At 47.3% G+C, this 27,065-nt stretch overlaps 1 protein-coding gene across 4 annotated transcripts in view; it reads left to right on the top strand.

Moving 5' to 3' along the window:
- The window catches only part of BCAR3 (breast cancer anti-estrogen resistance 3), a 281,941-nt gene extending 255,491 nt beyond the window's left edge, over positions 1 to 26,450 (top strand). For all 4 annotated transcript variants that reach the window (XM_011940002.1, XM_011940001.1, XM_011940003.1 and 1 more), the window contains 7 exons: positions 4,998 to 5,101; positions 6,311 to 6,963; positions 13,159 to 13,274; positions 17,399 to 17,570; positions 21,398 to 21,509; positions 21,757 to 21,969; positions 25,822 to 26,450. In XM_011940002.1, the coding sequence (XP_011795392.1) occupies positions 4,998 to 5,101; positions 6,311 to 6,963; positions 13,159 to 13,274; positions 17,399 to 17,570; positions 21,398 to 21,509; positions 21,757 to 21,969; positions 25,822 to 26,000 (1,549 nt within the window). In that variant the 3' untranslated portion in view covers positions 26,001 to 26,450. The remainder of the gene's footprint in view (positions 1 to 4,997; positions 5,102 to 6,310; positions 6,964 to 13,158; positions 13,275 to 17,398; positions 17,571 to 21,397; positions 21,510 to 21,756; positions 21,970 to 25,821) is intronic.
- Positions 26,451 to 27,065: the final 615 nt, after the last annotated feature.

Genomic DNA, 27,065 nt, shown 5'->3' with positions numbered 1-27,065 from the left:
ATCAGCTCCTAGCCGAGCAGGGCCAGCAATGAATGGTACAGGAGCTGAGGAAGGATTGTGGGGGCACTTACAGGGGAGACCTTGTGAAGAGGGCAGGCTTAGGCTGGTCTGATGGCTGGGGGAAATTTGGATAGATGCTGCAAAAGGTAGGGGGTGTTCCAGGTGGGAGGCACAGCATGGGCATAAGTGTGGGGGCAGAAAATGCCATGAAGAGCTTGGAGTGAGTGTGCTGATGGGGCTGGAACAAAGGGTCTGTGCAAGGGACCTGTAGCAGTTGGCTTAGGGAGGTAGCCCCAGCCAAATCATGGGGGCCTTAATGCCAGGTGCAGGGCTTTGAGAGAGCTGCACAGATTCAGCATAGTGAACACGGTGTCCTAAGAATAGAAATGGACAGCGATGTACTGGGGGCGAGGAGTGAGACAGGAACAGGAAACCCAGTTACTGAGTCATGGAGGGCCCTGGCTGCAGGAGTGGAGCGAAGGGAGAGTTGAGAGATGCAGGAGCCTGGCCTCCCAGGACTCTTCTGCATATGGTAGAGTCAGAGGAGGGCACATTGGAGACCACAGGAGTGACCAGGAGGGAGGGCACCGTGGAGGATAAAACACGCTTTTTCGTCTGAGCTGGGAGACTGTAGGTTTGTTGAGTGCCAGAGTCCAGCAGCAGTTTTGGGGTCCAGGAGGGGAGTTAGGGCTGAAAACTTAAATTAGGGCTTGGTCCACATGGAAAGGGTGGTTCACTTGATGAGAACAGATGACATGTCTAAGATAGGAGATGCAGAGAGCATGGGGGCTGTAGTCTGAATCGCAGGGAATGGGGGAAGAGAAGGATTCAGGGCACTTGGTGGAAAATCAGGACTTGAAAACCTCCCTGATCCTAGGCACCCAGCTGTCAAATGTCAGTGATGGTGGGCTGCATTTGTATGGGGCCCATCTTTCATGGAGCTCAGAGTCTTTGTGCATATTATCTAAAAGCACTGGGAAAGGAAACGAGGGAAAAGGCAGGCGTCAGAACACAGATCCAGTCCAGCCCCTCAGTCACACAGCAGCCTGACCCGTCTCCCAGCTTCTAATCTTATGCACGTAAACCAACATATTTTATTCTACTCACTGGTTTTCTTTTTGGTCCATGAGGAAATGTCACAAACTGTCATTTCTATACTGCAAAACTTCGAGAGGAAAATACAGGACTCTGTGTGGAATGCAGATGACAGCTGTGTGCTGCCTGGAGGCTCTGGCACATGCTAGTCAGCATCTGGCTGGGGACCCGGCGGCCAGGCACAAATGCTGGTTCCACACTGGGCAACTGTTCAACCATGGGCAAGCGACTTGACCTTCCTGGGCCTCACCTTCTTTATCTGGAAAGATGGAGCTTGTGAGATGTACATGATTTAATATATGCAAAGTGATCAGAACAGTGCAGGCACATAGGAGGTGCTAGGGAAATGCTCGTGATAATTATTATCTGGAGGGGCGTAGAATGTCAGACTCAGACCCAGCACAGTGGCTCACAACTGTAATCCCAGCACTTTGGGAGGCTAAGGTGGGCAGATTGCCTGAACTCCGGAGTTCGAGACCAGCTTGGGCCACATGGCATAACCCCGTCTCTACAAAAAATATGAAAATTAATATAAGGAGCTCAAACAACTCTATAGGAAAAAATCTAATAATCTGATTTTAAAAATGGGCAAAAGATTTGCTCTTTTGAGAAATAGGTATTTCTCAAAAGAAGACATACAAATGGGTTGGGCACGGTGGCTCATGCCTGTAATCCCAGCACTTTGGGAGGCTGAGGCAGGTGGATTACCTGAGGTCAGGAGTTCAAGACCAACCTGGCCAACATGGAGAAACTCCGTCTCTACTAAAAATGCAAAAATTAGCCAGGTGTGGTGGTGCATGCCTGTAGTCCCAGCTATTAGGGAGGAGAATTGCTTGAACCCAGGAGGCAGTGAGCCGAGATCATGCCGCCGCAGTGGCAAACAGGCATATGAAAAGGTGCTCAACATGATTGGTCATCAGAGAAATGTAAATCAAAACTATAACGGATATCACCTTACCCCAGTTAAAAAGGCCTAAATCCAAAAGACAGGTAATAACAAATGCTGGTGAGGATTGTGGAGAAAAGGGAACCCTCTTACACTGTTGGTGGGAATGTAAATTAGTACAACCACCATGGAGAACAGTTTGGAGGTTCCTCAGAAAACTAAAACTTGAGCTACTATATGATCCAGCTATCCCACTGCTGGGGATATACCCAGAAGAGTGGAAATCAAAGAGATATATCAAAGAGATAACCTGCACTATGTTTGTTGTAGCACTGTTTACAATAGCTCAGATTTGGAAGCAGCCTAAGTGCCCATCAACAGCTGAATAGATAAAGGAAATGTGCGTATACACAGTGGAGAACTATTCAGCCATAAAAAAATGAGATCCTGTCATTTGCAACCACATGGATGGAACTGGAGGTCATTATGTTAAGTGAAATAAGCCAGGCACAGTAAGACAAATATCACATGTTCTCACTTATTTGTAGGATCAAAAAGTGAAAACAATTGAATTCTTGGACACAGAGAGTAGAAGTATGGTGGGCCGGATGCGGTGGCTCACACCTGTAATCCCAGCACTTTGGGAGGCCGAGGCGGGTGGATCATGAGGTCAGGAGTTCGAGACCAGCCTGGCCAACACGGTAAAACCCTGTCTCTACTAAAAATACAAAAATTAGCTGGGCATGGTGGTGTGTGCCTGTAATCCCAGCTACTCAGGAGGCTGAGGCAGGAGAACTGCTTGAACCAGAACCTGGGAGGCAGAGGTTGTGGTGAGCCAAGATCACGCCATTGCACTCCAGCCTGGGCAACAGGAGTGAAACTCTGTCTCAAAAAACAAAAAAAGGATGGTTAGCAGAGCCTGGGAAGGGTAGTAGTGGGTAGGGAGTCAGGGGTGGGAGGGAGGTGGGGATGGTTAATGGGTACAAAAATATTTGGAAAGAATCAGACCTATTTGATAATACAATAGGGTGACTATAGTCAAAACAACTTAATTATATATTTTAAAATAAAGAGTGTAATTGGATTGTTTGTAACTCAAAGGATAAATGCTTGAGGGCGTGGATACCCCATTTGCCATGATGTGCTTATTTCACATTGAATGCCTGTATCAAAAGATCTCATGTACCCCAGAAATATATACACCTATGTATCCACAAAATTTTTTTAAATGTAAAAATTAGATGGGCGTGGTGGTGTGTGCCTGTGGTCCCAGCTATTCGACAGGCTGAGGTGGGAGGATTGCGTGAGCCTGGGAGGTTGAAGCTGCAGTGAGCCATGACCATGCCACTACATTCCAGCCTGGGCAACAGAGCGAGACCCTGTCTCAAAACAAACAAAAAAATCAGGGCAATTGCAAGGAGGGAGGCAAGATCTGATATTTAGAAATCCTCCTTTTCATAGTAATAGGATTGGACTTGAGATCCCTTACAGTATTACAAGGGGTACGTTTTCTTCTGTTTCCTTTGGGAGGGATTGGCTGCTGAATGGTTGAAGCAGGGAATTAATGTCATGCACAGAGTGGGAGTGTATTCGGCAAGACAACAGAACCACTGCTGTGGGGAAGGCCTTCTAGTTGGCCCTGAATGCGCCTAGTTTAAAAACTGTCTAAGATAATAAGTGAAAAAAAGACTAAGAAAGTCTCTAAGTCAATAAGTCAGGCCTAATAGAGCCACTTTTCTGTTTGCCCTTTGGAATGCAGATCCTCCTAGAACTTGTCACCACTTTGTACAGGCAGCACGCCCAGAAATGTTTAAGTGGGAGGAGGGGAAGAGATGGCCTATGGCCTGCTGCCCTGCCCCAGTGTCCTTCAGTGGCTGGCTCCCTTATGCAGCTCTGGCCAGGTGCCACCTGCCCTGACGTCGGGCCTGCTAGTTGGCTGGCTGATGGCCTGTCCTGGGCAAAGGTGTGTGCTCACAGGCAGGTTGCATTCCAAGCCCTGCCGTTCTGGCCCCTGGAGTCTAGCCGCAGTGGTCACTGCTTCAATATCACTTCTCAGGAGTCATTTCCTTTTGTAATTTGCCCTCGGTCTTGCCTTATCTTCGAAAGGTTGCTGGAATTTCTCTGTTGCTCGGAGTTTGGGGGTTTTTTGATTTGCTTTTTCTTTGGTGCTTGTAAAGGTAGGAAAGAACTTCATGATTTCTGTAACATAAGAATGTTTTGTGCTTATGAGAAGGCCAATTAGAGTTCATGACAACTTGGCTGGTGCAGTGCCTCCGTCTCCAGCTAGGGAGGTTCTGGTGCTTGGTGCTGGAGAAATTCCCAATTTGAGTTGGAAAGGGACAGAAGGAATAACAGCGAATGTGTTGAAAGTTACCTTCCACCTTTTCCTTGTGTGGTTACGCAGCGTGCCTCCCAACTGCTGCTTGGTGACCATGCCAGTGCCTTTCCCAGCTCAGCAGGAGGAGGCTGTGTGGAGGGTCCCCCCAGGGCAGCCAGGAGGTTGGGGATGGCAGCCTCCCCAGGCAGTCCTGCAGGTTATTTGGGGGATGCTGAGATTTGCATCAAAATGGAAGTTTCCCCACAGCTTCCTTCCTAACTGCAACACTGTGGAGCATGTGGAAAATGCATATTAGTTAGGCAAGCCATTCCCTCCGGGCCTGTAAGTAATTTTGGGCTCTGTTAAAAGTACACATTCCAGTTCATCAGATTTTCCCGGGGAGTATCGTAAAACTTTTACCCTACTCTGTTCAACAGGATGGAACGGCCCAGGGGAGGCATCCTGGGATTTAGCCGCATTGGTCATGGGGACAGGGGGATGGAGCACACACAGTCATATATTAATCACCCCATCAGTAATTTGTTTCTCCAGCGGACATTCCTATACTTTTAGGGTATGCTGTAGCACTCTCGTTCTGAGCAGTTTTCTTTCTTTTTTGTTTAAGTTCCCATGGCATTGCCTAAAGGTTTTATTTTACACTTTAATACATGTTTCCGTCCTATTTGTCTTTTGCTTCAGAAACAAAGAAAAGAGTGGTAGCCAGCCAGCCTGCCTGGATCACATGCAGGACAGAAGAGCCTTGTCCCTCAAAGCCCACCAGTCAGAGAGCTACCTGCCGATTGGTATGTTTCGGGGAATTTTCAGGGAGAACATCAGTGTGACCCTGGTTTCCTTCAAGCTGTTACCCTGCCCCATCTAGTCGTCTCATTTGAAACCGACACGTGCCTCAGCTTGCAGCCTGAAGGGGAATGGGTTTGCAGAATTACATCCAGCTGGGAAGCGCTGAGCTAGACACTGTATGCCAGCTTTTAGGCCTCATGGCAAGCCTTCAGTGTAGGCATGATTATTGCCATTTCGCAGCTGAGGAAACTGAGGCACAGATAGGTTAAGTAACTTGTCCAGAATCACCCAACATTTGAACCCAGGTTTTCTGATTCAAGCCCATTTGAAAACTGGTGGACTTCCTGACAAATGAGCCTACTCCCTTTTCCCCGGTGGGTGGGTGGATCCTGGGGCTTTTGGCAGAACAGCTGTCCAGGCCAACTCCCCTTCCTCTCCATTCTGCTTTCAAGGCTGGAAGAGTGATAAGGTATGGGGTGTGGGGAGACCTACCAAGCAGTTACATTTGCAGGACGGGGGGTTGTTTTTCATTATTTTCATAACTGACTTTCCCTGGGACCACAAAGGGATTTTCCTAACACCCCTGCATGAAGTACTTCCGTGTGGGTTACCCCAATGTCTTTTCTCCCTTCCCTGTCTCCAGCTCTCCCTTGGAAACTGGCTGGGATCCATCCTTTGACAGTGGTGTTTTAGGTGGCTAACGACTTCTGTTTCTCAGGGCAAGATTACATTATTCATGCCCTCCTCACTCATATATTTTATCATTCTGACTGTCCGAGCCTTCTATGACCAAACAACAACGTTTGTAGCCCAGGTGTCAGCAGTCCCCGGGATTTCGAACTGTACCCAGGAGTGTGGGATGGGCAAGCCCAGCCTAGCCCTTTCGAACTGTACCCAGGAGTGTGGGATGGGCAAGCCCAGCCCAGCCCTTTCGAATTGTACCCAGGAGTGTGGGATGGGCAAGCCCAGCCCAGCCCTTTCGAATTGTACCCAGGAGTGTGGGATGGGCAAGCCCAGCCCAGCCCTCACAATGCTGTAGACTCCGTGAGATTGGGCGTGGGACAGTCACATTGACTTTTCTTTTGGAAATGAAAATGAAAATTGAAACCCACGGGCATGAACGGAGGGCCGGGCAGCTGCCACTCTGGTTTTGTTTGTTTTATATTCTCCACACAGATGAGCTTTCTCTGACCTTTTCTTATCCCCCACAGGCTGCAAGCTGCCACCTCAGTCCTCAGGTGTGGACACAAGCCCCTGCCCAAACTCACCCGTGTTCAGGACGGGAAGCGAGCCCGCCCTGAGCCCAGCAGTTGTTCGGAGGGTCTCCTCGGACGCCAGGGCTGGGGAGGCTCTGAGGGGGTCAGACAGTCAACTGTGCCCTAAGCCGCCTCCTAAGCCCCGCAAGGTGCCGTTCCTCAAGGCTCCCTCGTCTCCCTCTGCCTGGCTCAACTCAGAGGCCAACTACTGTGAACTGAACCCAGCGTTTGCCACAGGCTGCGGCGGGGGAGCAAAGCTACCTTTATGTGCCCAGGGAAGCCCCACAGAACTGCTCACAGCCAAGCAGAATGGGGCACTAGGTCCCCGGAACTCTGGCATCAACTACTTGATCCTTGATGATGATGATAGGGAAAGACCTTGGGAACCTGCGGCAGCTCAGACGGAGAAGGGGCAGTGGGACAAGGGCGAGTTTGTGGCGCCCCTCCTGGAGACTGTCTCCTCCTTCAGGCCCAATGACTTTGAGTCAAAGTTCCTTCCCCCTGAGAATAAGCCCCTGGAAACAGCAATGTTGAAACGTGCAAAAGAACTGTTCACCAACAACGACTCCAAGGTCATCGCTCAGCACATACTGAGCATGGACTGCAGGGTAAGAGCTGGGGGTCCTGGCGCTATTCTGGCTTTTCAAGGTTTGGTAAGAGCTGGTAGTCCCGGTGCTCCTCTGGCTTTTGTAGGTTTGGAAGGAGAGTATCCGTCCTACCTCACTCTGCCTCACCCATTAAATGCTTTGCCCATAGGAAAGTCCGAAGATAACACCAGCATGGGAATTTATTTAAGGGGTGGGAACCACAAGCTGGGACAACCTTTGCCCAAGCAGGAAGCTTATAAAATTCATCTCAGACAGAGGGATGGCAGGCTGCTGCCGTGGGTGGGGGCCGCCGTCTTCTCCCACCCATCCCTGCTGGCGTCAGCAGCTGCAACAGAATCCTTCTCACACCTAGTGCTTATTTAAAAACTACCCCCTTGCCTCAGCTCCATCAGAACTGGTAAAGCCAAAGCTATAGGAGAGTAGACTGTAGATGAAAATGTAGTTTCTGGAGTAGCAGACCTTGGTTATTTTTATTACATTATACTTATGCATTACGTATTTATTACTGAAATGATCTTTAGTATAAACATCTTTAAAGTTACGTTTTAAAAATAATCCTTCCTCAATTTAGAAAAATTCTAAAATGGCCAGGCATGGGGGCGCATGCCTGTAATACCAGCACTTGGGGAGGCTGAGGTGGTGGATCACCTGAGGTCAGGAGTTCAAGACCAGCCTGACCAACATGGAGAAACCCCGTCTCTACTAAAAATACAAAATTAGCTGGGCGTGGTGGTGCATGCCTGTAATCCCAGTTACTCTGAAGCTGAGGCAGGAGAATTGCTTGAACCTGGGAGACAGAGGTTGTGGCGAGCCAAGGTCGCACCATTGCACTCCAGCCTGGGCAACAAGAGCAAAACCCTGTCTCAAAAAAAAAAAGATTTCTAAAATACAGATTAAAAGATAAAATTAAAGTCACACAAAATCCAGTTTCCTGGAGATCACCATTGTCAGCATTTGGTTTATGCAAAAACATGATTTTTTTTCTCTGTAAATGGATAGGTATAAATAATTGCATGCATAATATTTATTTGCCGCAGAAATGGCACAGGTCTCTACATACTATTCCAAACCCTGAACCTTTCATTGACCAAGGTGACTGTCTTTCCACGTGATTAAATATTTACATCGTCACCTTTTTTTTTTTTGAGACAGGGTCTCACTCTGTCACCCAGGCTGGAATGCAGAGGTGCGTTCGCAGCTCATGGCAGCCTTTGCTTCCCAGGCTCAAGTGATCCTCCTGAGTAGCCGGGACCACAGGTGCATGCCACCACACCTGCTTAACTCTTTGTATTTTTTGTAAAGATAGGGTTTTGCCATGTTGCACAGGCTGGTCTTGAACTCCTGAGCTCAAGTGATCTGCCTGCCTTGGCCTCTCAAAGTGCTGGGATTACAGATGTGAGCCACCGCGCCTGGCCCATCACCAATTTTTTTGCAAGAAACATTTATTTTACATGTGAGTGACTTTTGTCCATAGGTGGTCCCAAAGCAACCACATCCTGAAGAGAGATTAAGTCACTTTTTCGGATCTGTGGGGATTCGTTTTAGGCCCTTCAGTGGCTAGCAAAATCCACAGAAGCTTGCATTCCTTATATAAAATGGAATAATATTTGCATATAACCTATGCAATCCTCCTGTATACTTTAAACCATCTCTAGATCAGTTATAACACCTAATACAATATATATGCTTTGTAAATAGCCATTATACTGTGTTGTTTAGCAAATAATGACAAGGAAAAAAGTCTACATGTTTCATACCAATGCAGCTTTTTTTTTTTTTTCCTGAATATTTTTGATCCTCCTTTGGTTGAATCTACTGTTGCAGAAGCCACATATAAGGAGGGCTGACTGTATTCTAGACACCAGGTGCTGTCTCAGGCAACGGTGGGCTCGGTCCACCTTTTCATATAAAGAGGCTGGTTCCTGGGCATTTGAAGCCCTTTTTTATTTGTAGCTCAGTGAAGTCAATTAGCTTCAGATGTCAGGGCTTATTTAGGGGTTTTCCTTCCTATATGTTGAATCATGGCAAGAAGTCCAGTCTCAGCGCACTCCTGCAGGGAGTGCCAAAGTTGATGGAGGGCTCCCCCAAAACAGGCTTGAGGAACTTTAGGCAGCTGCTGGCCATCCTGGAGTAAACAAGGCCCTTGCTGACAACAGAACTTGAGGGATGACTCAGAAACCAGAGTAACTCATTGCCCAGGCCTGGGAGGTGGGGCTGAGAGTGCACTTCTGCTGGGCAGGCCCTGAGAAGAGAGCCAGGGCTGCACTGGAAGAACAAGGGCCTGCGGCACTTTTGGCTGGATGACCTCGGGCAGTGCTCCCAGGTAGTCACGCAATTTGCGGAGTTAGCAGAGTTATCCGGACCTCACTTTAAAGCGAGCTTAACCTGTTTGGGAGGTAAGAGTAGTGAGGATTTCTGTTCTTGTCAGGCACACTGGGCCCTGGATCTGAGAGCAGAACCATGTTAGTGGGCCAGGAGGGAGACTCTGGCCTGGTATGAACCTGCGTGGGTTCTCCATAGAGGAAACTCCTTGTAGAAACAGGCCTGGGTTTACAGAACAGCCCAATTCCCAGGGGAATGAATGCTTCCTGTGACTCTGGGCAGGGCTTAATGATCCTCTAGGTGGAGGAGAGATGCCTGCCTGCCTGCCCACCTGCCCTTGGCAGGAGGTCTGGGACCTGCCCACTACCTTTGGTAGCCATGAAACTAGACTCCGAGGATGGTCTCAACTGAAGAACGCAGTCTCCCTGGCTTGCTGTGGCATGTTTTGTCCTCCTAGTGGGGCCTCACTCCCATGTCTGCCTGCAGGCACCCCTGGACAAGGAGGCTGGATGGGCTCCCCAGGCAGCGAGCAGGAGCCAGCCTGGATTCTGTCCATCCAGCCCCAGGGCAGGGCCATGTTGAAACTTCCTTCTTCCCTGTCTCTCAAGAGCCGACCACGATTTCTATATTATCTTCTGGAACCACTGACTTCCAAGCAGGCACAATCAGCATCTCTAAGAGGGAAATACACAATCTGTTGTTTCCCACCCCAGTTGCAGTGGCAGCCCAGACGGGCCACCCGGAAGCTGAGAGCAGGCTCTGGCTAGCATCTGGGTCCCGTGTGCTGGTTCCCAGCCATGAGGGCAGACACCCAGATAGGCCATCAGGACAGTGGGTGGTCCTAAGAGCCCTCCAGGCTCCCTGCCCTGCTCTGTCCATGCCCTCACCCCCCAAGGGCCTGGTTAGGAGCCACTGAGCCTCTCCCACCATGCACAAGGTCTTTGCCTGTAGCTAGAAGTGAGGTCCAGTAGTGAAGTGCTTGGCCCAACTGAGCCTGAATCCTGCCTCTGTCACATCAGCTGAACAGCCTCCTCTTCTCTGCCTGTCTGTAAGGAATACAACTACCCAGGTGGTTGGCGAGGACTAAATGAGATACTAATATAGTAAAAGCCCTGGGCACCTTGCCTAGCCCACAGTGAGCACAATGTGTTTATCCGGGTTATATACTCAGCCTTGACTGAGTGCCTCCTGTGTGCCAGGGCAGCTTGTGGTCTGTGCTCTTGGAGCACCTGCTATTTGGTGGGGGTGGGCTGGGGAGGGACAGTGTGATGCAGGACCTTGGACCATGACCCAGGTGGGAAACGCCCTGCTGGGAAAGGCACAGGAGCTGCGGGGCCTCTGGGCAGGGCCTTGAACGGGGAGTGGGGTGTGGATATGGGGCGGGGACGTCCAAGATGAGTTTGGAAGGCTGTATCATTGGCCAGACGAACACCAAAAGCATCGTGCAGATGGCAGGCAACGCACACGCGCAGAGACTCAGTTGTTGAAAGCCATGGAGAGAGGGGTAGCTTTAGAGCAGATTCGTTCTGTGTGGGTAGAAGAAGATGGAGTTGGGGTGGGTTGTGGGAGGGCTTCACAGGTCTTTCCTTCAATGTTTCTAAGTCTCTGCTTCTGGGCTCATATCAGGTTCCTGCCTTCAAGGCACTTTACAGTTGATTTGGGTGCAGATCTGATCCTCTATGCCAAGGGCAACAGAGCCAGCAAGTGGAGCCAGGTAATCTCATGGCGTTTTAGAAAGGCCCTTGCGGCTGGGAGGAGGGCTGGGCCGGGCCCCCATCGGGGCTCTCCTGGGTCTGTGCAGCAGCCTCCAAGGCAGTGGAAGAAGTAGCAATGGGTGGAGTCCAGAGGTGGAGCAGAGTAGGCCAGCTAAGATTTGGAGGGCAGAGGGAGGCCTCGTCGGGGGTGCTTCTGCTACCCTGCCCTGTGGAGTCGGCTCACAGTAAATGCTCTAGATGTGGTTGTCCTTCCTTTGTGTCTGTGAGCTGCACAACCTTGGGCATTTGTCAGGGAACCTAATCCAGGCCCTGCGGTGTGAGCTTGGGATCCCCTCGGCCCTCGGGCAAGCAGGTGTGGCTACAGGGAAGTGACCCAGGCATGGCATATATATGCTGAAGAAACGCAGGCTGGAGAGCAGGGGCCGCCGCCTGTCTGCCAGGTTTTCCAGAGCAAAACGGAATCAATCACAGGCCTTTCAATCTTGCCACCCAGAGCGTGGGGGACGCCCCTCAGAAGTACAGCGTTTGGGACGTCTAACAGAGGGCAGCTGTCTAAATAAGCAAGGAAGTGTGCATGGCATGCGTCTGGGCTGCCTTGCCAAGGTCAAGGTGTAAATCTGTTTCCCAAGATCTGGCCAGAATTCTTCCCCTTTCCACATGGCTGATGATTCACAACTTGTATTTTCAGGTAGCTTTTGGGAGTTCTAAAGTTATCTGAATCCTTTGCAGAGTCCTTGAGAAAGGTGAACTTAGCAGTTATGTTAGAAAAGGGGAAACTGAGGCCCAGAGAGCACAGGTAGGAGCACAGTAGGAATTCTGCATCCTGTCCTGGCGTCTACCACTAGAGAGCTCATCCACAGGGTCATCCCCTCAGGGTTGACAGTAGTTCAGCCACAGAAGTTATAGGGCAGGGCTAGTAATACCACCTAAACGCCCAGATGTGTTTCGATAGCCTGGGGTAATTAAGGTTGAGGACAGGTGTACCAGATCAAGGAGAGGAGCCGTCCCGTGCCTGCCGTGTGTTCAGGTGGCTAGACTTGTTGCAGCTGTTAGTTCCACTCTTAGTACATCATTGTGCTGTGAGGTATCATTAGCCGCCATTTAATTTTTCTTTTGTTTTTAGAGACAGTGTCTTGCTCTGTCACCCAGGCTGAAGTGCAGTGGCATGATCATAGCTCCCTGTAACCTCAAACTCCTGTGCTAAGTGATCCTCCTGTCTTAGTGTCCCAAGTAGCTAGGACTGCAGGCGCACACCACCATGACTGGCTAATTCTTAATTTTTTGTAAAGATGGGGTCTCGCTATGTTGCTCAGCTGGTCTCAAACTCCTGTCCTCAAGCAATCCCCCCACCTCGGCCTCCCGAAGCACTGGGATTACAGGCATAACCCACCGTGCCTGGCCTATTGGCCCCATCTTAGAGACACACTGGCTCAGTTGTAACTCTTCTTCGTGACATTGTAATAACTAATACCTGATTCTAATAAACTGAGATTACATACTAGAATGGAGATGGGTTGAGAGCTGTCTGGGACAAAGATTTTAAGAAAAGCCTCTCCGGAGAAAGAAGTGTGTTGGAGATCTCAGGTTTCCAATCACGGTACACATTTTTAATAGTTTCCAGACGTATAGAGCATTTACTGAGCCCAGGAGAAGCGTAATTAAGGGTAATAGCAGCCAGCTGTGGCTGTTAAGTGAGAACATGAATGGCAAAGCCCACAGCAGAGAGGCTCTTGGATGAGATTCCGCTTTTCCACTGCAGGGGATCGGTCGGCTCCGAACACATGCAGCCCTGCTGTTGGCAGCAAAACGTCACAGCAGGATCCGGCCTGTGTCAGACAAAAGCTTTGGGAACTAAACTGTTCTCTGGCCGGGCAGAAACACTTAAAAAATCTGTGGATCTGCAGAGTAGTGTCGGCATCTCCCACCAGTCTTTCTTTTCCCCCTAAGTTTTATACTCTACTATGTGTATGAAAACACCCTAAACATCATATAAGAACAGCAGTCGCAGTGGCTGCTTATAAAGAAATGCAACACATAAAGTGTGTCCACGCCATCCTGGTACAGTGTGTTTCCTCCCATATGCTGAATTCGTGATCAGGCAAGCCCACTTCCTGATCCGCTTCCTGATCCAGTGTATTTCAACTTTGGCTCTTGACAGGTTGCTAGGATACTTGAAGTCTCTGAAGAGATGAGGAGGAACATGGGGGTGAGCTCAGGCTTGGAACTCATTACCTTGCCTCACGGACACCAGCTGCGCCTGGACATAATTGAAAGGTGAGCAGTGCTGTCCTCTGCACTTCCAGCCCTCCCAGCTCCTTGCAGGCATCAGAGCAGCAGGTTTTAGAACAGAGAGAGGCTCAGCACCAGCCTAGCCCTGGGGTAACAGCACTTCAGGGCGCATGGCCTACAGCGACTCTTCCCAGAAGCCTGAGCCTGAGAATCCTGGGGTTGCACACAGAGACAGCACAACTCAGGAACAAAGAATGTGTTCCTGTCCCTGCTCCTAGAGGGGTGGATGGAGAGAACAGATGGCCCGAAGCCAGTGACTCAACTGGCCTGTGTGAGCAGGAGTCACAGATCCTGCAGCCTGGGGCAGAGCTGGGGCCCCAGCACAGTGGAGTCTCCTGCCCAGCGAGCTGCGCCTTTGTGTCTTTGGGGGTTAAGATTGCTTGAGGAATTAGGAGGAGTTTGTGGGAACGGCTGGGAAGAGCAGAGTCTAGACAGTGTTTTCTTTGAGGGGTGGACAAATAGGGTCAGAGGTCAGGGGATGACGGCACTGGCCCGGGGCCTCCGAGGCATCCCTCCCCTCTTCTCATGAAAAGCCAGGGCCCTAGGTGTCCATTGAAATGGAGTGTTTAGGAATTAGAAAGACACCAACAATGAGGTATGTTTTTAAGAAAAGCACTAGACTAGATAGCCATATGACCACAAAAGCTGGCCTTTTTGACACATTTTTTTAAAGTTGATTTGGGCAGGACTGTCTTGTTAAGTTTTCTGTCTGTCCAGCCCACGTCCTAGTTGCCATGACTGACTGCCCATGGCTTTCCATGAAGTTCCAGATCACAGTGCTGTCCAGGACAGCTTTCGGTGGTAACAGACACGTTCTGCACTGACCATTACAGTAGCCACCAGCCACACGTCACTTTCGGGCACCTGAAATGTGACTGATGATTGAAGGATGACTTTTTTTAGTTAGAATTTACTGTTTTCAGGGTAAAGAGCCACCTCTGGGGGGGGGTGGATGTCGCTGCGTTGGAGTTTCCTCGGCTGTACGGCAGATAAGATGACTCCCAGGCTGCTGCTGTTTTGGTCTCGCAGCCGTGGTACATCCCACAGAAACTACCGAGAACGCTGAATTGCAGCCGTGTGGGAGGACAGAGGTGAAGAAGTGGGGCCGTGCGGACTTTGTTCGGGAATGCCCATTGCTTAGGCCTTTGGGGAATTCTAGATCCCACTTCTGAATTTCCCTGCTCTTCCTGATGAGACTTTTCTAGGTTCTAGCCTCTCTCCGGGTGTCCCCTTTTTCCCTCCTGCCCCAGGGGCCTGGTCTCCCGGCTCCACTAGCTTCCGTTCTATCAGCAGAGGGGAGCTGTGCCACCACGCTTTGCTGTTTCTTCCATGAGACATTTCAGCCTGAAACCCCCCAGGTTCCAGGCCTCATGAATCTGAGCCCTGTTTTCTTAGTATCATTCAGGGTGCTAGGACAGGCTGAGGGCGACAGGTTTGTTTGGAGCTTCTCTCTTGGCTGTTTTCTGACTTTCCACTTTATTTCTCTTTTCTCCTGACTGCCTCTTGGCTGGGGTCTTGCTTCTTAGCTTGTTTCTTGTGACCTGTGGGATCTTCTTTTTAGAGCCTGGGGAGTAGTTTTATTAATTACAATGTGTTTATTAAATAAAGGCCAAGGTTATAGAGGTCCTGATGTGTCACATGACATCACCTTCTTGCATTTGAGAATCAAATACAAAACCACCCTTTATTTTTAATTTACCACCTCACCCATTCCAGGCATACTGCTCTGGAAGTGTCCTTCATGTGACATCTGAATGCCTCCTCTTGCCAACCACAGGAGCTTTTGCTGCAGATTTGCCAGCCTGAATTGTTTTTTCCATAGTCGGTGTATCCAGGAGGTTTCAGGCAAATGTTGGTTGAGTGAATGGATATAACCATTCAGTTAACCATTGATACAACACTAGAAGGCCATTAAAACATAGGGGGAGAAAACACTGAATAAAGAATCAATTGAATGCAGCATGGGAAGTGAGTTGATAATTAAAAGCAACATCTAAAATGTTCTGTCAATGTTAATATTTTGCAAATGGATAACAACACTCTTCCAAAAATGTATCAGATAACAGCTGGGCATGGTGACTCATGCCTACAATCCCAGCACTTTGGGAGGCCAAGGCAGGTAGATCACTTGAACCCAGGAATTCGAGACCAGCCGGGCAACGTGGCAAAACCCTGTTTCTCCAAAAAACACGAAAATTAGCTGGGCATGGTGGCATATGCCTGTGGTCCCAGCTACTTGAGAGGCTGAGGCAGGAGGCGGTCAGGGCTGCAGTGAGCCGTGATCACACCACTGCACTCCAGCCTGGGCAACAGAGCAAAACCCTGTCTCGGAAAAAAACAAATAATACAAATGTATTTTAGGTCCATGTTTGGATCCATTAATTGAGAAAGACAAATCAGGAAAAGGAGATAAATGGAGAAAAGAGGAACGAGACTGGAGACAAAGAGGCAAAATGGACCAAGATACAGAGGGAGAGACATGCACAGAGACAGCTCTAGTAACAACTGCTATTTATTAGGCGCCTGCCAGTGCCAGGCACTTTAATTATTATTATTTTTGTTTTGAGATAGTCTCTCTAGTTACCCAGGCTGGAGTGCAGTGGCCCGATCTCTGCTCACTACAACCTCCGCCTCCTGGGTTTAAGCCATTCTCATTCCTCAGCCACTCGAGTAGCTGCAACTACAGGCATGTGCCACCATGCCTGACTAATTTTTGTATTTTTAGTAGAGATGGGGTTTCACCCATGTTGCCAAGGCTGGTCTCACTCAGACTCCTGGGCTCAAGCATTCTGCCTGCCTCGGCCTCCCAAAGTGCTGGGATTACAGGCCTGAGACCTGGCTCAGTTTAATTATTTTCACTCCCATACACAGTCTTTCTTTCTCATAACCCTTGCTCCCATTTTACAAATGAAGAACCTGAGGGGTGGAGCAGTTAGGTACCAGCCTAAGCTTACACTGCAAGTGAGCCCCATACATGCATATGTGTGCAAACACACTTGGAGGCAGAGCTCGTTACCTATTCAACAAACATTAGAGAACTCAGTGATGCTAAGCACTCAGTGAATCCCTGCTGCCCTTTGCTCAAGGACAGCAAGAGACAAACCAACACACCTGGACACAGAGAGCACAGCGTGGAGTAACATCCCAAGCTCTGAACATTCAGGACAGAGTAGCCCTGGAGTTCAAATGCATGCTATATTTTAGTAACTAGCTATACATTGGGGCTTCGCCTCCAGCACTTGTACCACAGCCTAGAAGAAACTGAGGCAATTCTGGTCTAAAGCAGTTAACTCCTGGGTCCTGATTTACAGTGGGAAGGAAAGGGGGTCACAGTCTATGCTTTTGCAGCAGACTGACCCCATTCATATTAGTCCTGTTGTCATGTGGAGGAAAGATCACCCTGCTTCCTGTTTGGGGTCTCTGAGGTTGACCTTTGTAGTTTAGGATGAGAAAAGGGAGGATTGTTGGGGAAAATGAGATTTTGATTTTATTAGGGTCTGGCCTTACAGGCACATTCCAGCCCATCAATCTTTATCCTCCTCCCCGTTCACTTCCTGGCCTCTGGAGTGGGGCTGGATAACACCATTCTTACCTCCTCTTTCCTGCCTTTGTTCTGATAGCTGTGTTATTGTCCTGGATCAAGAATGTCCTCTCATTTTCCTGGCCCTTCCATCCCCAAGTCCAGGGGGCCCAGTGGAGGTGGCCCTGGGCTACCCTGAGGAGAGATTCTCAGAGCGTGTTGGGGGACCTGCTGTCTCCACGGACCTCTCATGGTACAGGGTACTAGCAGCCACGTGCAACTTCTGAACAGCTTTGCCTCAGGAGCTCCCTCTTTGTGCCCCCAGGTGCAGGGTTGAACATGGCCCTGTCCGGGGACATCTTGCTTTCTGACGGAAAGTGTACCCTCTGTGACCTAGTTTGGCCCTCCACAGTCAGCCTGCTACGGGGCCTTCTCTCTGTTGAGATTGGCCATCTAAACTGTGCTGCCGGCACATTTTAGAGCAATAGCAGCAAATGGCACAAAAACAGCCCTGCTCTTGGCTGATTTGGTTTGGTTTTCTCCTAGTCCCATTGGCCCTGAACCTGACCACTGATCTCCTCGCTTTCAGACACAACACGATGGCCATCGGCATTGCAGTGTACATTCTGGGCTGCACGGGCACTTTGGAGGACCGAGCAGCCACTCTGAGTAAGATCATCCAGGTGGCAGTGGAACTGAAGGATTCCATGGGGGACCTCTATTCCTTCTCAGCTCTCATGAAAGCCCTGGAAATGCCACAGGTAAATTTCCAGTTACTTTATGTGTACTTAATGTTCTGTAAAGAGATCTGCATGCCATGTTTGGCAAATCAGACTATTTTAGTCAATCTCAAAAGTAAATTGAATCTTAGTGAAAGCTGCTTCATTTAGGGGACAGTGTCCTAAGTGTTTGGGATCTTTTTTTTTTTTCTTTTTTGAGACAGAATCTCACTCTGCCACCTAAGCTAGAGTGCAGTGGCACAATCTCAGCTCACTGCAACCTCCACCTCCCAGGCTTAAGTGATTCTCATGCCTCAGCCTCAAGTAGCTGGGACTATAGGTATGCACCACCACACCCAGCTAATTTTTGTATTTTTAGTAGGGACAGGGTTTCACCAGGTTGGCCTTGAACATCTGACTTCAAATGATCTGCCTGCCTCAGCCTCCCAAAGTGCTGGAATTACAGGCATGAGCCACTGTGCCTGGACTGGGGTCTATTTTTTTTTTTTTTTGAAATGGAGTCTCACTCTATTGTCCAGGCTGCAGTGCAATGGTGTGATCTTGGCTCATTGCAACCTCTGTCTCCTGGGTTCAAGTGATTCTCCTGCCTCATCCTCCTGAGTAGCTGGGATAACAGGCATGGGCTACCATACATGGCTAATTTCTATATTTTTAGTAGAGATAGGTTTTGCTATGTTGGCCAGGCTGGTCTCAAACTCCTGACCTCAGGTGATCCACCCACCTCAGCCTCCCAAAGTGCTGGGATTACAGGCGTGAGCCACCACACCCAGTCTCTGGGGTCTATTTTTAAAGTAGTAGATAATTGCTGACAGTCCATGTTTCTCTTTGATGTACAGTAGCAAGTGTCATCCTCATGAACAGTAGTGATTCATGGAGAACCAATTGGGATGAGACATCTGGCTAAAGTGTGTCATATAAGAAAGAGACTGCCTCCATCTGGGTCGCCAGGTGTGTGGGCAGTTTAGTATAATCCCTGGGAAATGAGACACTGGCAGAGCTTCTATCAGAGAATCCTTAGAATAGTTTAGTTCAGGTCACCTAAAACAGATTGTCCTATTAAAAAGTTCAGATTCCTGGTCCATCTGCCATAGAACTCCCTAATTACCGTTTCTGAAATTGGGCATTTGAATTTATCTGCTGTGCCAGGGGTTTTTTAGGATGAGTGTCAAACATGAATATCTGTATCTGAAGTCAAGCAGGCCTCATAGAGGAAAGTCATGCTGCCATCTTTATTGCTTAGGATCAGCACTCCCACTTCTGTTCTCCCAAGCCCTGGGTGCTTGGAGGACTTGAGTATGAGTTTACAATCCAGCCAACAAAACCTTCTAGTAACACCAAAACCACTGGTCACTCGGCTTGGCTGTTTCATAGCCACAGGTTATATCCGGAATCCTTCCAGGTGCTCGGTGCTCACTGAAATTCCATCATTGCCACTGGGGAACAGCCACAGTCACATGTCCCGCAAGTCAGATCATGGCAGGAACAGAATTTACTTGCATTAAAGCAAGGTCACCTTAAAAATAAAAGGTTGAACAACTTAGTGCCTTCTTTGGGAATTTTTGGGGGGTCAATTCTAATTATATTTCAGAAGCTTTCAAAATTCTTCAGGTAGACTGGAATTTTGTAGGATTGGTATTTGAAATAAGCAGTCCATAAGTTCTGCCAGATTTTCGTAATATACCTATTTCTGCTGTAACAGGGGTTATCATTTTTTCATTCAGGTATTTTAATGTGTATTATGTTTATTTCCTGTCATCTAAAACTGCCTAGAATTTTGACAGCAGAGCTGACAGGCCAGGCTGTGGGTAAAGCTCCAGCCCAGAGCTTCCCCTGAGACTGGTAAAGGGGATGTTTTGTGGGACCGCATGGTTGCCATCCATGACATCAAACTCAGCGGTTAGGGACTTGTCCCCAGCCACATTACCATGCTTTGTAGGTGGCTCCCTGCCTTTTAACAGTGTCAGCCTTTCTCTTCTGGAGCACATCAGCAGTGACAGGACACAGTCCTCTGGAGCATTCAATGGCCTAGGGGGAAGTGGCATACCCAGGGAAAACCCAAAAAAAGAGTCACATTACTTTGCATGTTACCATCCAACCCAGCCCTTACACTATAGCCACATGTGCCACCTTCTCAGCTTCTAGTATCAAGAGCGTACGTCCAGGAGACGGGCCTAGCCCAGACCTAGAGGCTTCTTTCAGAAAGGCAGTGCCTCAGGGAGTGGGTAGGCAGCAGGGGTCTACAGAAGGAAGGGCAGCATGGTGGGCAGCAGGAGGAAGGCCAGCCACAGCCTTTTCTTCACAGCACATCTGCTGGTGCTGAGCCTACTCACCTTCCTTTTGGATACAGGAGCTCTTCAAGGCCAAGTAAATGAATCTCAGCTCTACCACATACCAGCTGGGAAGCCTTGGGCAGTTACCTAACCGCTTCTGTTTTCTGATCTGTAAAACGAAGCCAAAATACTTGTCTTAAAGGGCACTGTGAAGATTAAATGAAATTCTTCAAATATTTGACACAAAGTTGGCTCTTATTCCCTAAATACTAATGCCCTGGACTTGTTTCATGTAGAAAACTTAACACAGCCTTGCTGGTTTTAGGGTATGACTTGGGGACCATTTATCTCAGGACAGTCAGAGTCAGTGGTAATATGCTGCTGCTGACTAAATTGTTCCAGAAGAAAATTAGGCCCTGAGTTACCTGCAGAAGAAAAGAAATGAGTAGCAGGCGTGGTGTCTCATGCCTGTTGTCCCAGCTACTCAGGAGGCTGAGGTGGGAGGATCACTGGGCCTGGGAGGTTGAGGCTACAGTGAGCTATGATTGCACCACTGCACCCCAGCCTGGGCAACAGAGTGAGACCCTGTCTCAAAGAAAAAAAGTCATAAAACTCTTTAAGAGACTAGTTAAACTATAGCTCTCCATACAGTGGACTATTATGCAGAAATTTAACAAAATAAGGCTGTTCTATATGTACTTATACTGAATGCTTTTGAGGCAAGGAATAGATGTGGTTTATATAGTATAATATGCATGTATTTATTTTTAAAAGGGGTGTGCATATAGACAGGAATTTTGGGGAGGTCAATTCCAGTTTTATTTCAAGAGCTTTCAGAATTCTTCAGGTACAATGGAATTTTCTAGGATCAATATTTAAAATAAGCAACTTATCAATTCTTCCATATTTTCCTAATAATGCTGATTTCTATTATAGCAAGAGTTATAATTTTTCATTCAGGCGCTTTACTTTGCATCGTGTTTATTTCGTCTCATCCAATACTGCCTTGAATTTTGACAGTGGACTGGCCAGCAGGCCAGGTGTATGTGAAGCGCACACGCACAAGCAGTTGAAGAAAGTTGTCGTCTCTGGGATGGGCTAACAGCAATGCAGATGGGGAGGATGGGGGATTACTTTTCCTCTCTATCCTGCTTTCAGCCACTTTGACATTTTTACCATGTGTATCTATCACCTGTTCCAAAATTTAAGCAAAAAGGTAATTTTATTTCTTTTTATTTTTTTTGAGATGGGGTCTCACTCTGTCACCTAGGGTGGAGTGCAGTGGCACGATCTTGGCTCATTGCAACCTTCACCTCCCGGGTTCAAGTGATTCTCCCGCCTCAACCTCCCGAGTAGCTGGGAATACAGGCACATGCCACCATGCCTGGCTAATTTTTGTGTTTTGAGTAGAGACAGGGTTTCACCATGTTGGCCAGACTGGTCTTGAACTCCTGACCTCAAGTGATCCACCCGCCTCAGCCTTCCAAAGTGCTGGGATTACAGGCATGAGCCACCATGCCCAGCCACAAAAAGGTAATTTTAAAAAGAACCTTTTCCAAAACACTACGTTTCTTCCAGATCACAAGGTTAGAAAAGACGTGGACTGCTCTGCGGCACCAGTACACCCAGACTGCCATTCTCTATGAGAAACAGCTGAAGCCCTTCAGCAAAATCCTGCATGAAGGCAGAGGTGAGCACGTGGGCAGAGCAAGCATGGGGCTACCCTGCTGGGGAGTGGAGTACAAGTACACAGGGCATGTTATGAGGCCCTGAGTTATCTGCAGCACTGTGGATGGCTCATCAGGGCTTTTATCAGATGACAGCATTTGCTTGTAGAAGGCTGCAGTTGCTATAACAAGACAAGGGCTGAGTCACCTCATTCTGTGCTTAACTTTGGAAAACATCTGATATGGAAAACTCTACTCCTTATTCTTCAGAGTCCACATGTGTTCCCCCAAATAATGTATCAGTCCCACTGCTGATGCCCCTTGTGACCTTAATGGAGCGCCAGGCTGTCACTTTTGAAGGAACCGACATGTGGGAAAAAAATGACCAGAGCTGTGAAATCATGCTGAACCATTTGGCAACAGCACGATTGATGGCCGAGGCCACGGACAGCTACCAGATGAATGCTGAGAGGATCCTAGCAGGTGAGAGGTGGTTTTTGTAAGCTTTTCTCTAACACTGTATGAGTAATTGAAATGAAGGAATGGAAGAGCATGGCTGACTTCACTTAGAAAAAGACTAAAGAGGAAGGATTAAAGAATGGACTTCCATTTCCCATATGGCTGGTTATTACTTCTTCTTAATTCCAGAATGACTCAAGTGCCCTGTTTCTCCTTTCTTCTTGAACTGTTCCTTTTGTTCAATGGTATAGAATAAACAGAGAGAAGGGGTTAAGAAAGAATTGGGGCCGGGCACGGTGGTTCAGGCCTGTAATCCCAGTACTCTGGGAGGCTGAGGCAGGTGGATCACTTGAAGTCAGGAGTTCACGACCAGCTTGGCCCAAATGATGAAACCTTGTCTCTGCTAGAAATACAAAAATTAGCTGGGCGTGGTGGTGCATGCCTGTAATCCTAGCAACCCAGGAGGCTGAGGCAGGAGAATCACTTGAACCCGGGAGGTGGAGGTTGCAGTGAGCTGAGATTGCGCCACTGCACTCCAGCCTGGGTGCTGGGCAACAGAGGAAGAATTGGCCAACTTGCCTACCACTTATTAATAGTACGTCTAATAGGTGAGATTAGAAAAGGTGATGTGCCAAGATGAGGTGGAGTTTTATTCAGACCTCATTTATCTGCATTCCTGTGAAGTGAGCTCCCCTGCTTTTATCATCAGACACATCCTGGAAAGTGTGGGGCACTTCTACAATGTGTAAACGTAGCTTTCTTATAAGTGCTATGGTGACAGAGAGCAGCCTCCTCAGTCAGCACGGCCGGCATTTATCACAGATGCGGCATGTGCGCGGCACCATGCTAACTGGATGTCCTGAGGAATGTAAGCAGGTATCCCAGCATGCAGCGATAAGTGCAGTGTGTACTGTGGGAGCACTTAGGGGAAGGGACTGATTTGGTCAGAGATGCTAGGAAAGAGGAAGCACCTGGTGACAGCTTCCCAGAAAACACGGCATTGATTGTTAAAGGACAAAAGTAGTTACCAGCAAGCAGGCTGGGAATTCCACTCAGACGGCACAATCCAAGCAAAGCCACTGAGAGAGCTTGGTGAAACCTGGGATCCACAAGTACTTGGGTTTAGATTTGTACAAAGTATGACCTAAGGAATGGCCAAGTAGGCTACAGAGGGAGGTGCAGCTGGGAAGGGCCTTCCACATAGGACCACGGCTGAAGAACAGCCCGTGAAGGGTTTAACCATGGAAGGGTGCAACATGGTCAGATTTCTGTTTTAAAGTAAATTACTCTGGTGTCTGTGTGGAGGAAGGCTGGAGGGCTGAAGGTTTGATGGCAGAAAGACCATTCAACAAGGAGGGCTTTGCCAAGGCAGTCATCGGGGATGACTATTTTCCATTATGTATAATTTTTAAAAATTCTTCAAGGACTCATAGTTTGATTCACAAGGTTAAGAACTACATGGGGGCAGGAGACTCCATTCATTTAATTCTAAAAGGGAGCTGCCTCAGAACCAGAATGTGGGACTCAGTCGTTTGCACCGTCTGCTTTGGTTATAAGTACCACATACATGTTTCATTTTCTTCCTCAAAAAGTTCTCCAGGATTGGCTGTATGTTACTCAAACAATAAAAACACACAAGTCAACAAATATCAGGGTGCCTACTTAGACAAAGCCAATGAATACATTACCATGGATGTTGCATAAGCCAGTACATCAGCAGGGTGTGTTTTTAGAAAAGTGTGCCATAAGCTGTTCTACAGCTCTAAATCACTTTAAAGGTCGCTGATGGAATTTTTCAGTTGATCCTAATGTAGATTTACATAGCAAGTTCTCATTGCTGTAAGTGACAGTGAACCCAGGAAAGGCAGAGATCTGCTCATCAGCATAGACCAGACCAGGTGAATGGGGGAGGGGCTCAAGCATGTTAACTGAATGAACAGAAGTCACCATCTGGGGGCCAGGCACGGTGGCTCACGCCTGTATTCCCAGCACTTTGGGAGGCTGAGGCAGGCAGATCACCTGAGGTCAGGACTTAGGGGCCAGCCTGGCCAACATGGCGAAACCCTGTCTCTGTTAAAAATACAAAAATTAGCCGTGGAATTTTGAGAAGGAATACTTAAGAGGCTGAGGCAGGAGAATCAAGCAATTCTCCTCAATTCTTAATTTCAGTGAGCTGAGATTATGCCACTGTACTCCATCCAGCCTGGTCTCAAAAAAAAAAAAAAAAAAGTTGCCATCTGGCCTTTGGTTGGTTATCCACCAAGGATATTCTGGCATCATCAGGAAGAAAATATTCCTGTTGTCCTTTCTACCACCAAGATCCTGTGATCTAGATGGCAGGTATATTTAATGACAGAACAAACTATCCCAGCAATAATAAAGGATGAGAACCACATGCCTCTTTGGCTAGAGGCTGCTTCCTCTTTAATAGAGTTGCCTGAACATCTTTGGCCTTAAGTAGACCAGATCCTCTCTTAAATGGAGTAGAGTTAAGAAATAAACCCACACCTATGATTTTCATCAAAGGTGCCAAAATAATTCACTGGATAAAGTATGATCCGTCTACAAATGGTGCTGGAACTATCAGATATCCACATGCAAAAAAGTGAATCTCGATCCTTACCTCATACCATACACAGTATTCCAAAATGGATCATAGACCCAAAATGTAAGGGCTAAAGTACAGCCTTCTCTAAGAAAACATAGGAGAAATTCTTTGTGCCCTTAAGCTATGTAAAGATTTCTTGGCTGCGCATGGTGGCTCATGCCTGTAATCCCAGCACTTTGGGAGGCCAAGGTGGCCAGATAACCTGAGGTCGGGAGTTCAAGACCAGCCTGACCAACATGGAGAAACCCTGTCTCTACTAAAAATACAAAATTAGCCGGGCATGGTGGCACATGCCTGTAATCCCAGCTATTCGGGAGGCTGAGAGGCAGGAGAATCGTTTGAACCCAGGAGGCAAAGGTTGCAGTGAGCTGTGATCATGCCATTGCACTTCAGCCTGGGCAACAAAACTCCGTCTCAAAAAAAAAAAAAAAGTTAACATATACTTATCATATGACCCAATAATTCCTTTCCTAGAGAAATGAAAACACATGTCCACACAGGATTTGTACACAAATGTTCACAATCAGTTACTCATAGCAGCCAGAAAATTGAAACAATCCAAATGTCATCAATTGGTGAATGGATAAACAAAATATGGCATGTCCATAAAACTGAATACTGATCAGTGAAAATGAATTATTAACATGCAACATATGGAATAATCTCAAAAACATCATGCTAAGTGAAAGAAGTCACACATTCAAAAGTCCATAGTGGATGATTCCATTTATCCCAAATTCCTAGAAAAGGCAAAACAGTAGCAACAGAAAGCAGATCAGTGGTTGACTGAGGTCTGCAGTAGGAACAGGAATTGACAGCAAAGAGGTACTAAGGTGATGTAAATGTTCTAAGACTGGTAGTGATGGTTTATATAGACTTACCGTCATAAATCAAACTGCACAGCCAAAAATAGGTGAATCATATGACATGTAAACTGTACATCAGTAAAGTTGGTAAAAACAAATAACAAACTCCTAGGTACCATGAACCCTCCTTCCCACAGCACTACTTCCCACAGTGGTTTGTACAAACCAATTTCACTCTATTGTTTTTTAATGAGTTTACCTGTTATTTCTTCTCTGAAGGTGCTCAGGTTCTGCAGGGTGGGACTCTGCTCTCCCTTATACAGAATAGATCCTATATTTTTCTTTGGGGACATTTTTTAAAGTTCTGAGAGAGAGAAGAAGTTCATTTTGATTCTACTTTAAGCAAGCTTTCAGTCTACTTAGACAGAACTGAAGTAACTTTGTTTGTTTTGTTTTGATTAGGTTTTCAACCAGATGAAGAAATGAATGAAATCTGCAAGACTGAATTTCAAATGCGATTGCTATGGGGCAGCAAAGGCGCACAAGTCAATCAGACAGAGAGATACGAGAAATTCAACCAGATTTTAACTGCCCTCTCACGCAAATTGGAACCTCCTCCTGTAAAGCAGGCAGAGCTTTGATAACTCTCCAGAGAACCTTTAGAATATCTTTTCAAGTTTCCTCAGCTTCATCTTTGGGAAAGCTTACTATTTGATAAAGTAATAATGTGCAAATCTGACAATATACAAGCTTTTAGTATCCACAGGATATTAAACGTGTAAATTGCACAGAGCACACTTATTTATGAATTGTCTAAAATTACTACTGATTTTTAAATGAATAATTTATTATTAAGATAACTACTGCTAATGTTGATCAGCAAATTTAAGAGAAGACCTAGCTATGTTGGCTGGTTGCTTTCTATTATCATGGTATTTGACCATTTTAGTTTTAATTCCATGTCAGATAAGTGTAAATAGAAGAGTTTAAAAGCATGAACCATTTCAGAAGGTATCAGTTATATGATATTCTTTAAACAAATATGAAAAATGTAAATACTCCCGAATGAAAATATATCTTTTTGTGAAACAGTTGTATCCAGTCTCTTTCATATTAAACAATTCATCTTGGTACAATAATTCTACCTCTTAGCCACCTCAGGCATGCTCTTCCCTAGGCACCATATCCTGATGGTGAACCAAAATGAATGAAAGTGGTGTGAAAAATTTAATGTTCCTGGATTAGGAGACAGAGTGATAGTGACACAAGGTGGAAACAGCTGCACAGGACCTGGGTTCACACTCAAGCTGTGGTACTTGCTAGCAGGTGTAGTTAGGCCAAGTTTGCCTCGTTAAATTCCATGTGCAGCGCAGCAGCCTGTACAAACTGGGCACCCAGATGTTATGAATAGAACATCTCTTCACATATTTCAGAGTCATCAACTGTTACCTTTTCCTCTAGCTGATAAGTACAACAATGCGTTTCCTAGGTTGGCTTTCTAGGTTTCTCATTTTGCAAAGGGGATACTTTCTACTTTCTTTCTAGTTTATCAATATCCCTCTCAACTTTCCCTATTGTACAGAATTTGGAATGTAAGACTTTAACATATCCTGTCACTCTGCCACCAACTGTCAAACATTTAATAATCTGTTTTTCCTTCTCTTTTAAATAGTATTAGGACCATACCAACTTTTATATTCGTCTTA

Source organism: Colobus angolensis, unplaced genomic scaffold (genome assembly GCF_000951035.1).
Source record: "Colobus angolensis palliatus isolate OR3802 unplaced genomic scaffold, Cang.pa_1.0 Scaffold186, whole genome shotgun sequence".
In the NCBI taxonomy this organism is placed as follows: Eukaryota; Metazoa; Chordata; class Mammalia; order Primates; family Cercopithecidae; genus Colobus; species Colobus angolensis.
The sequence above is the reverse complement of the archived record's forward strand: the minus strand, read 5'-3'. Positions and strand labels throughout refer to the sequence as shown.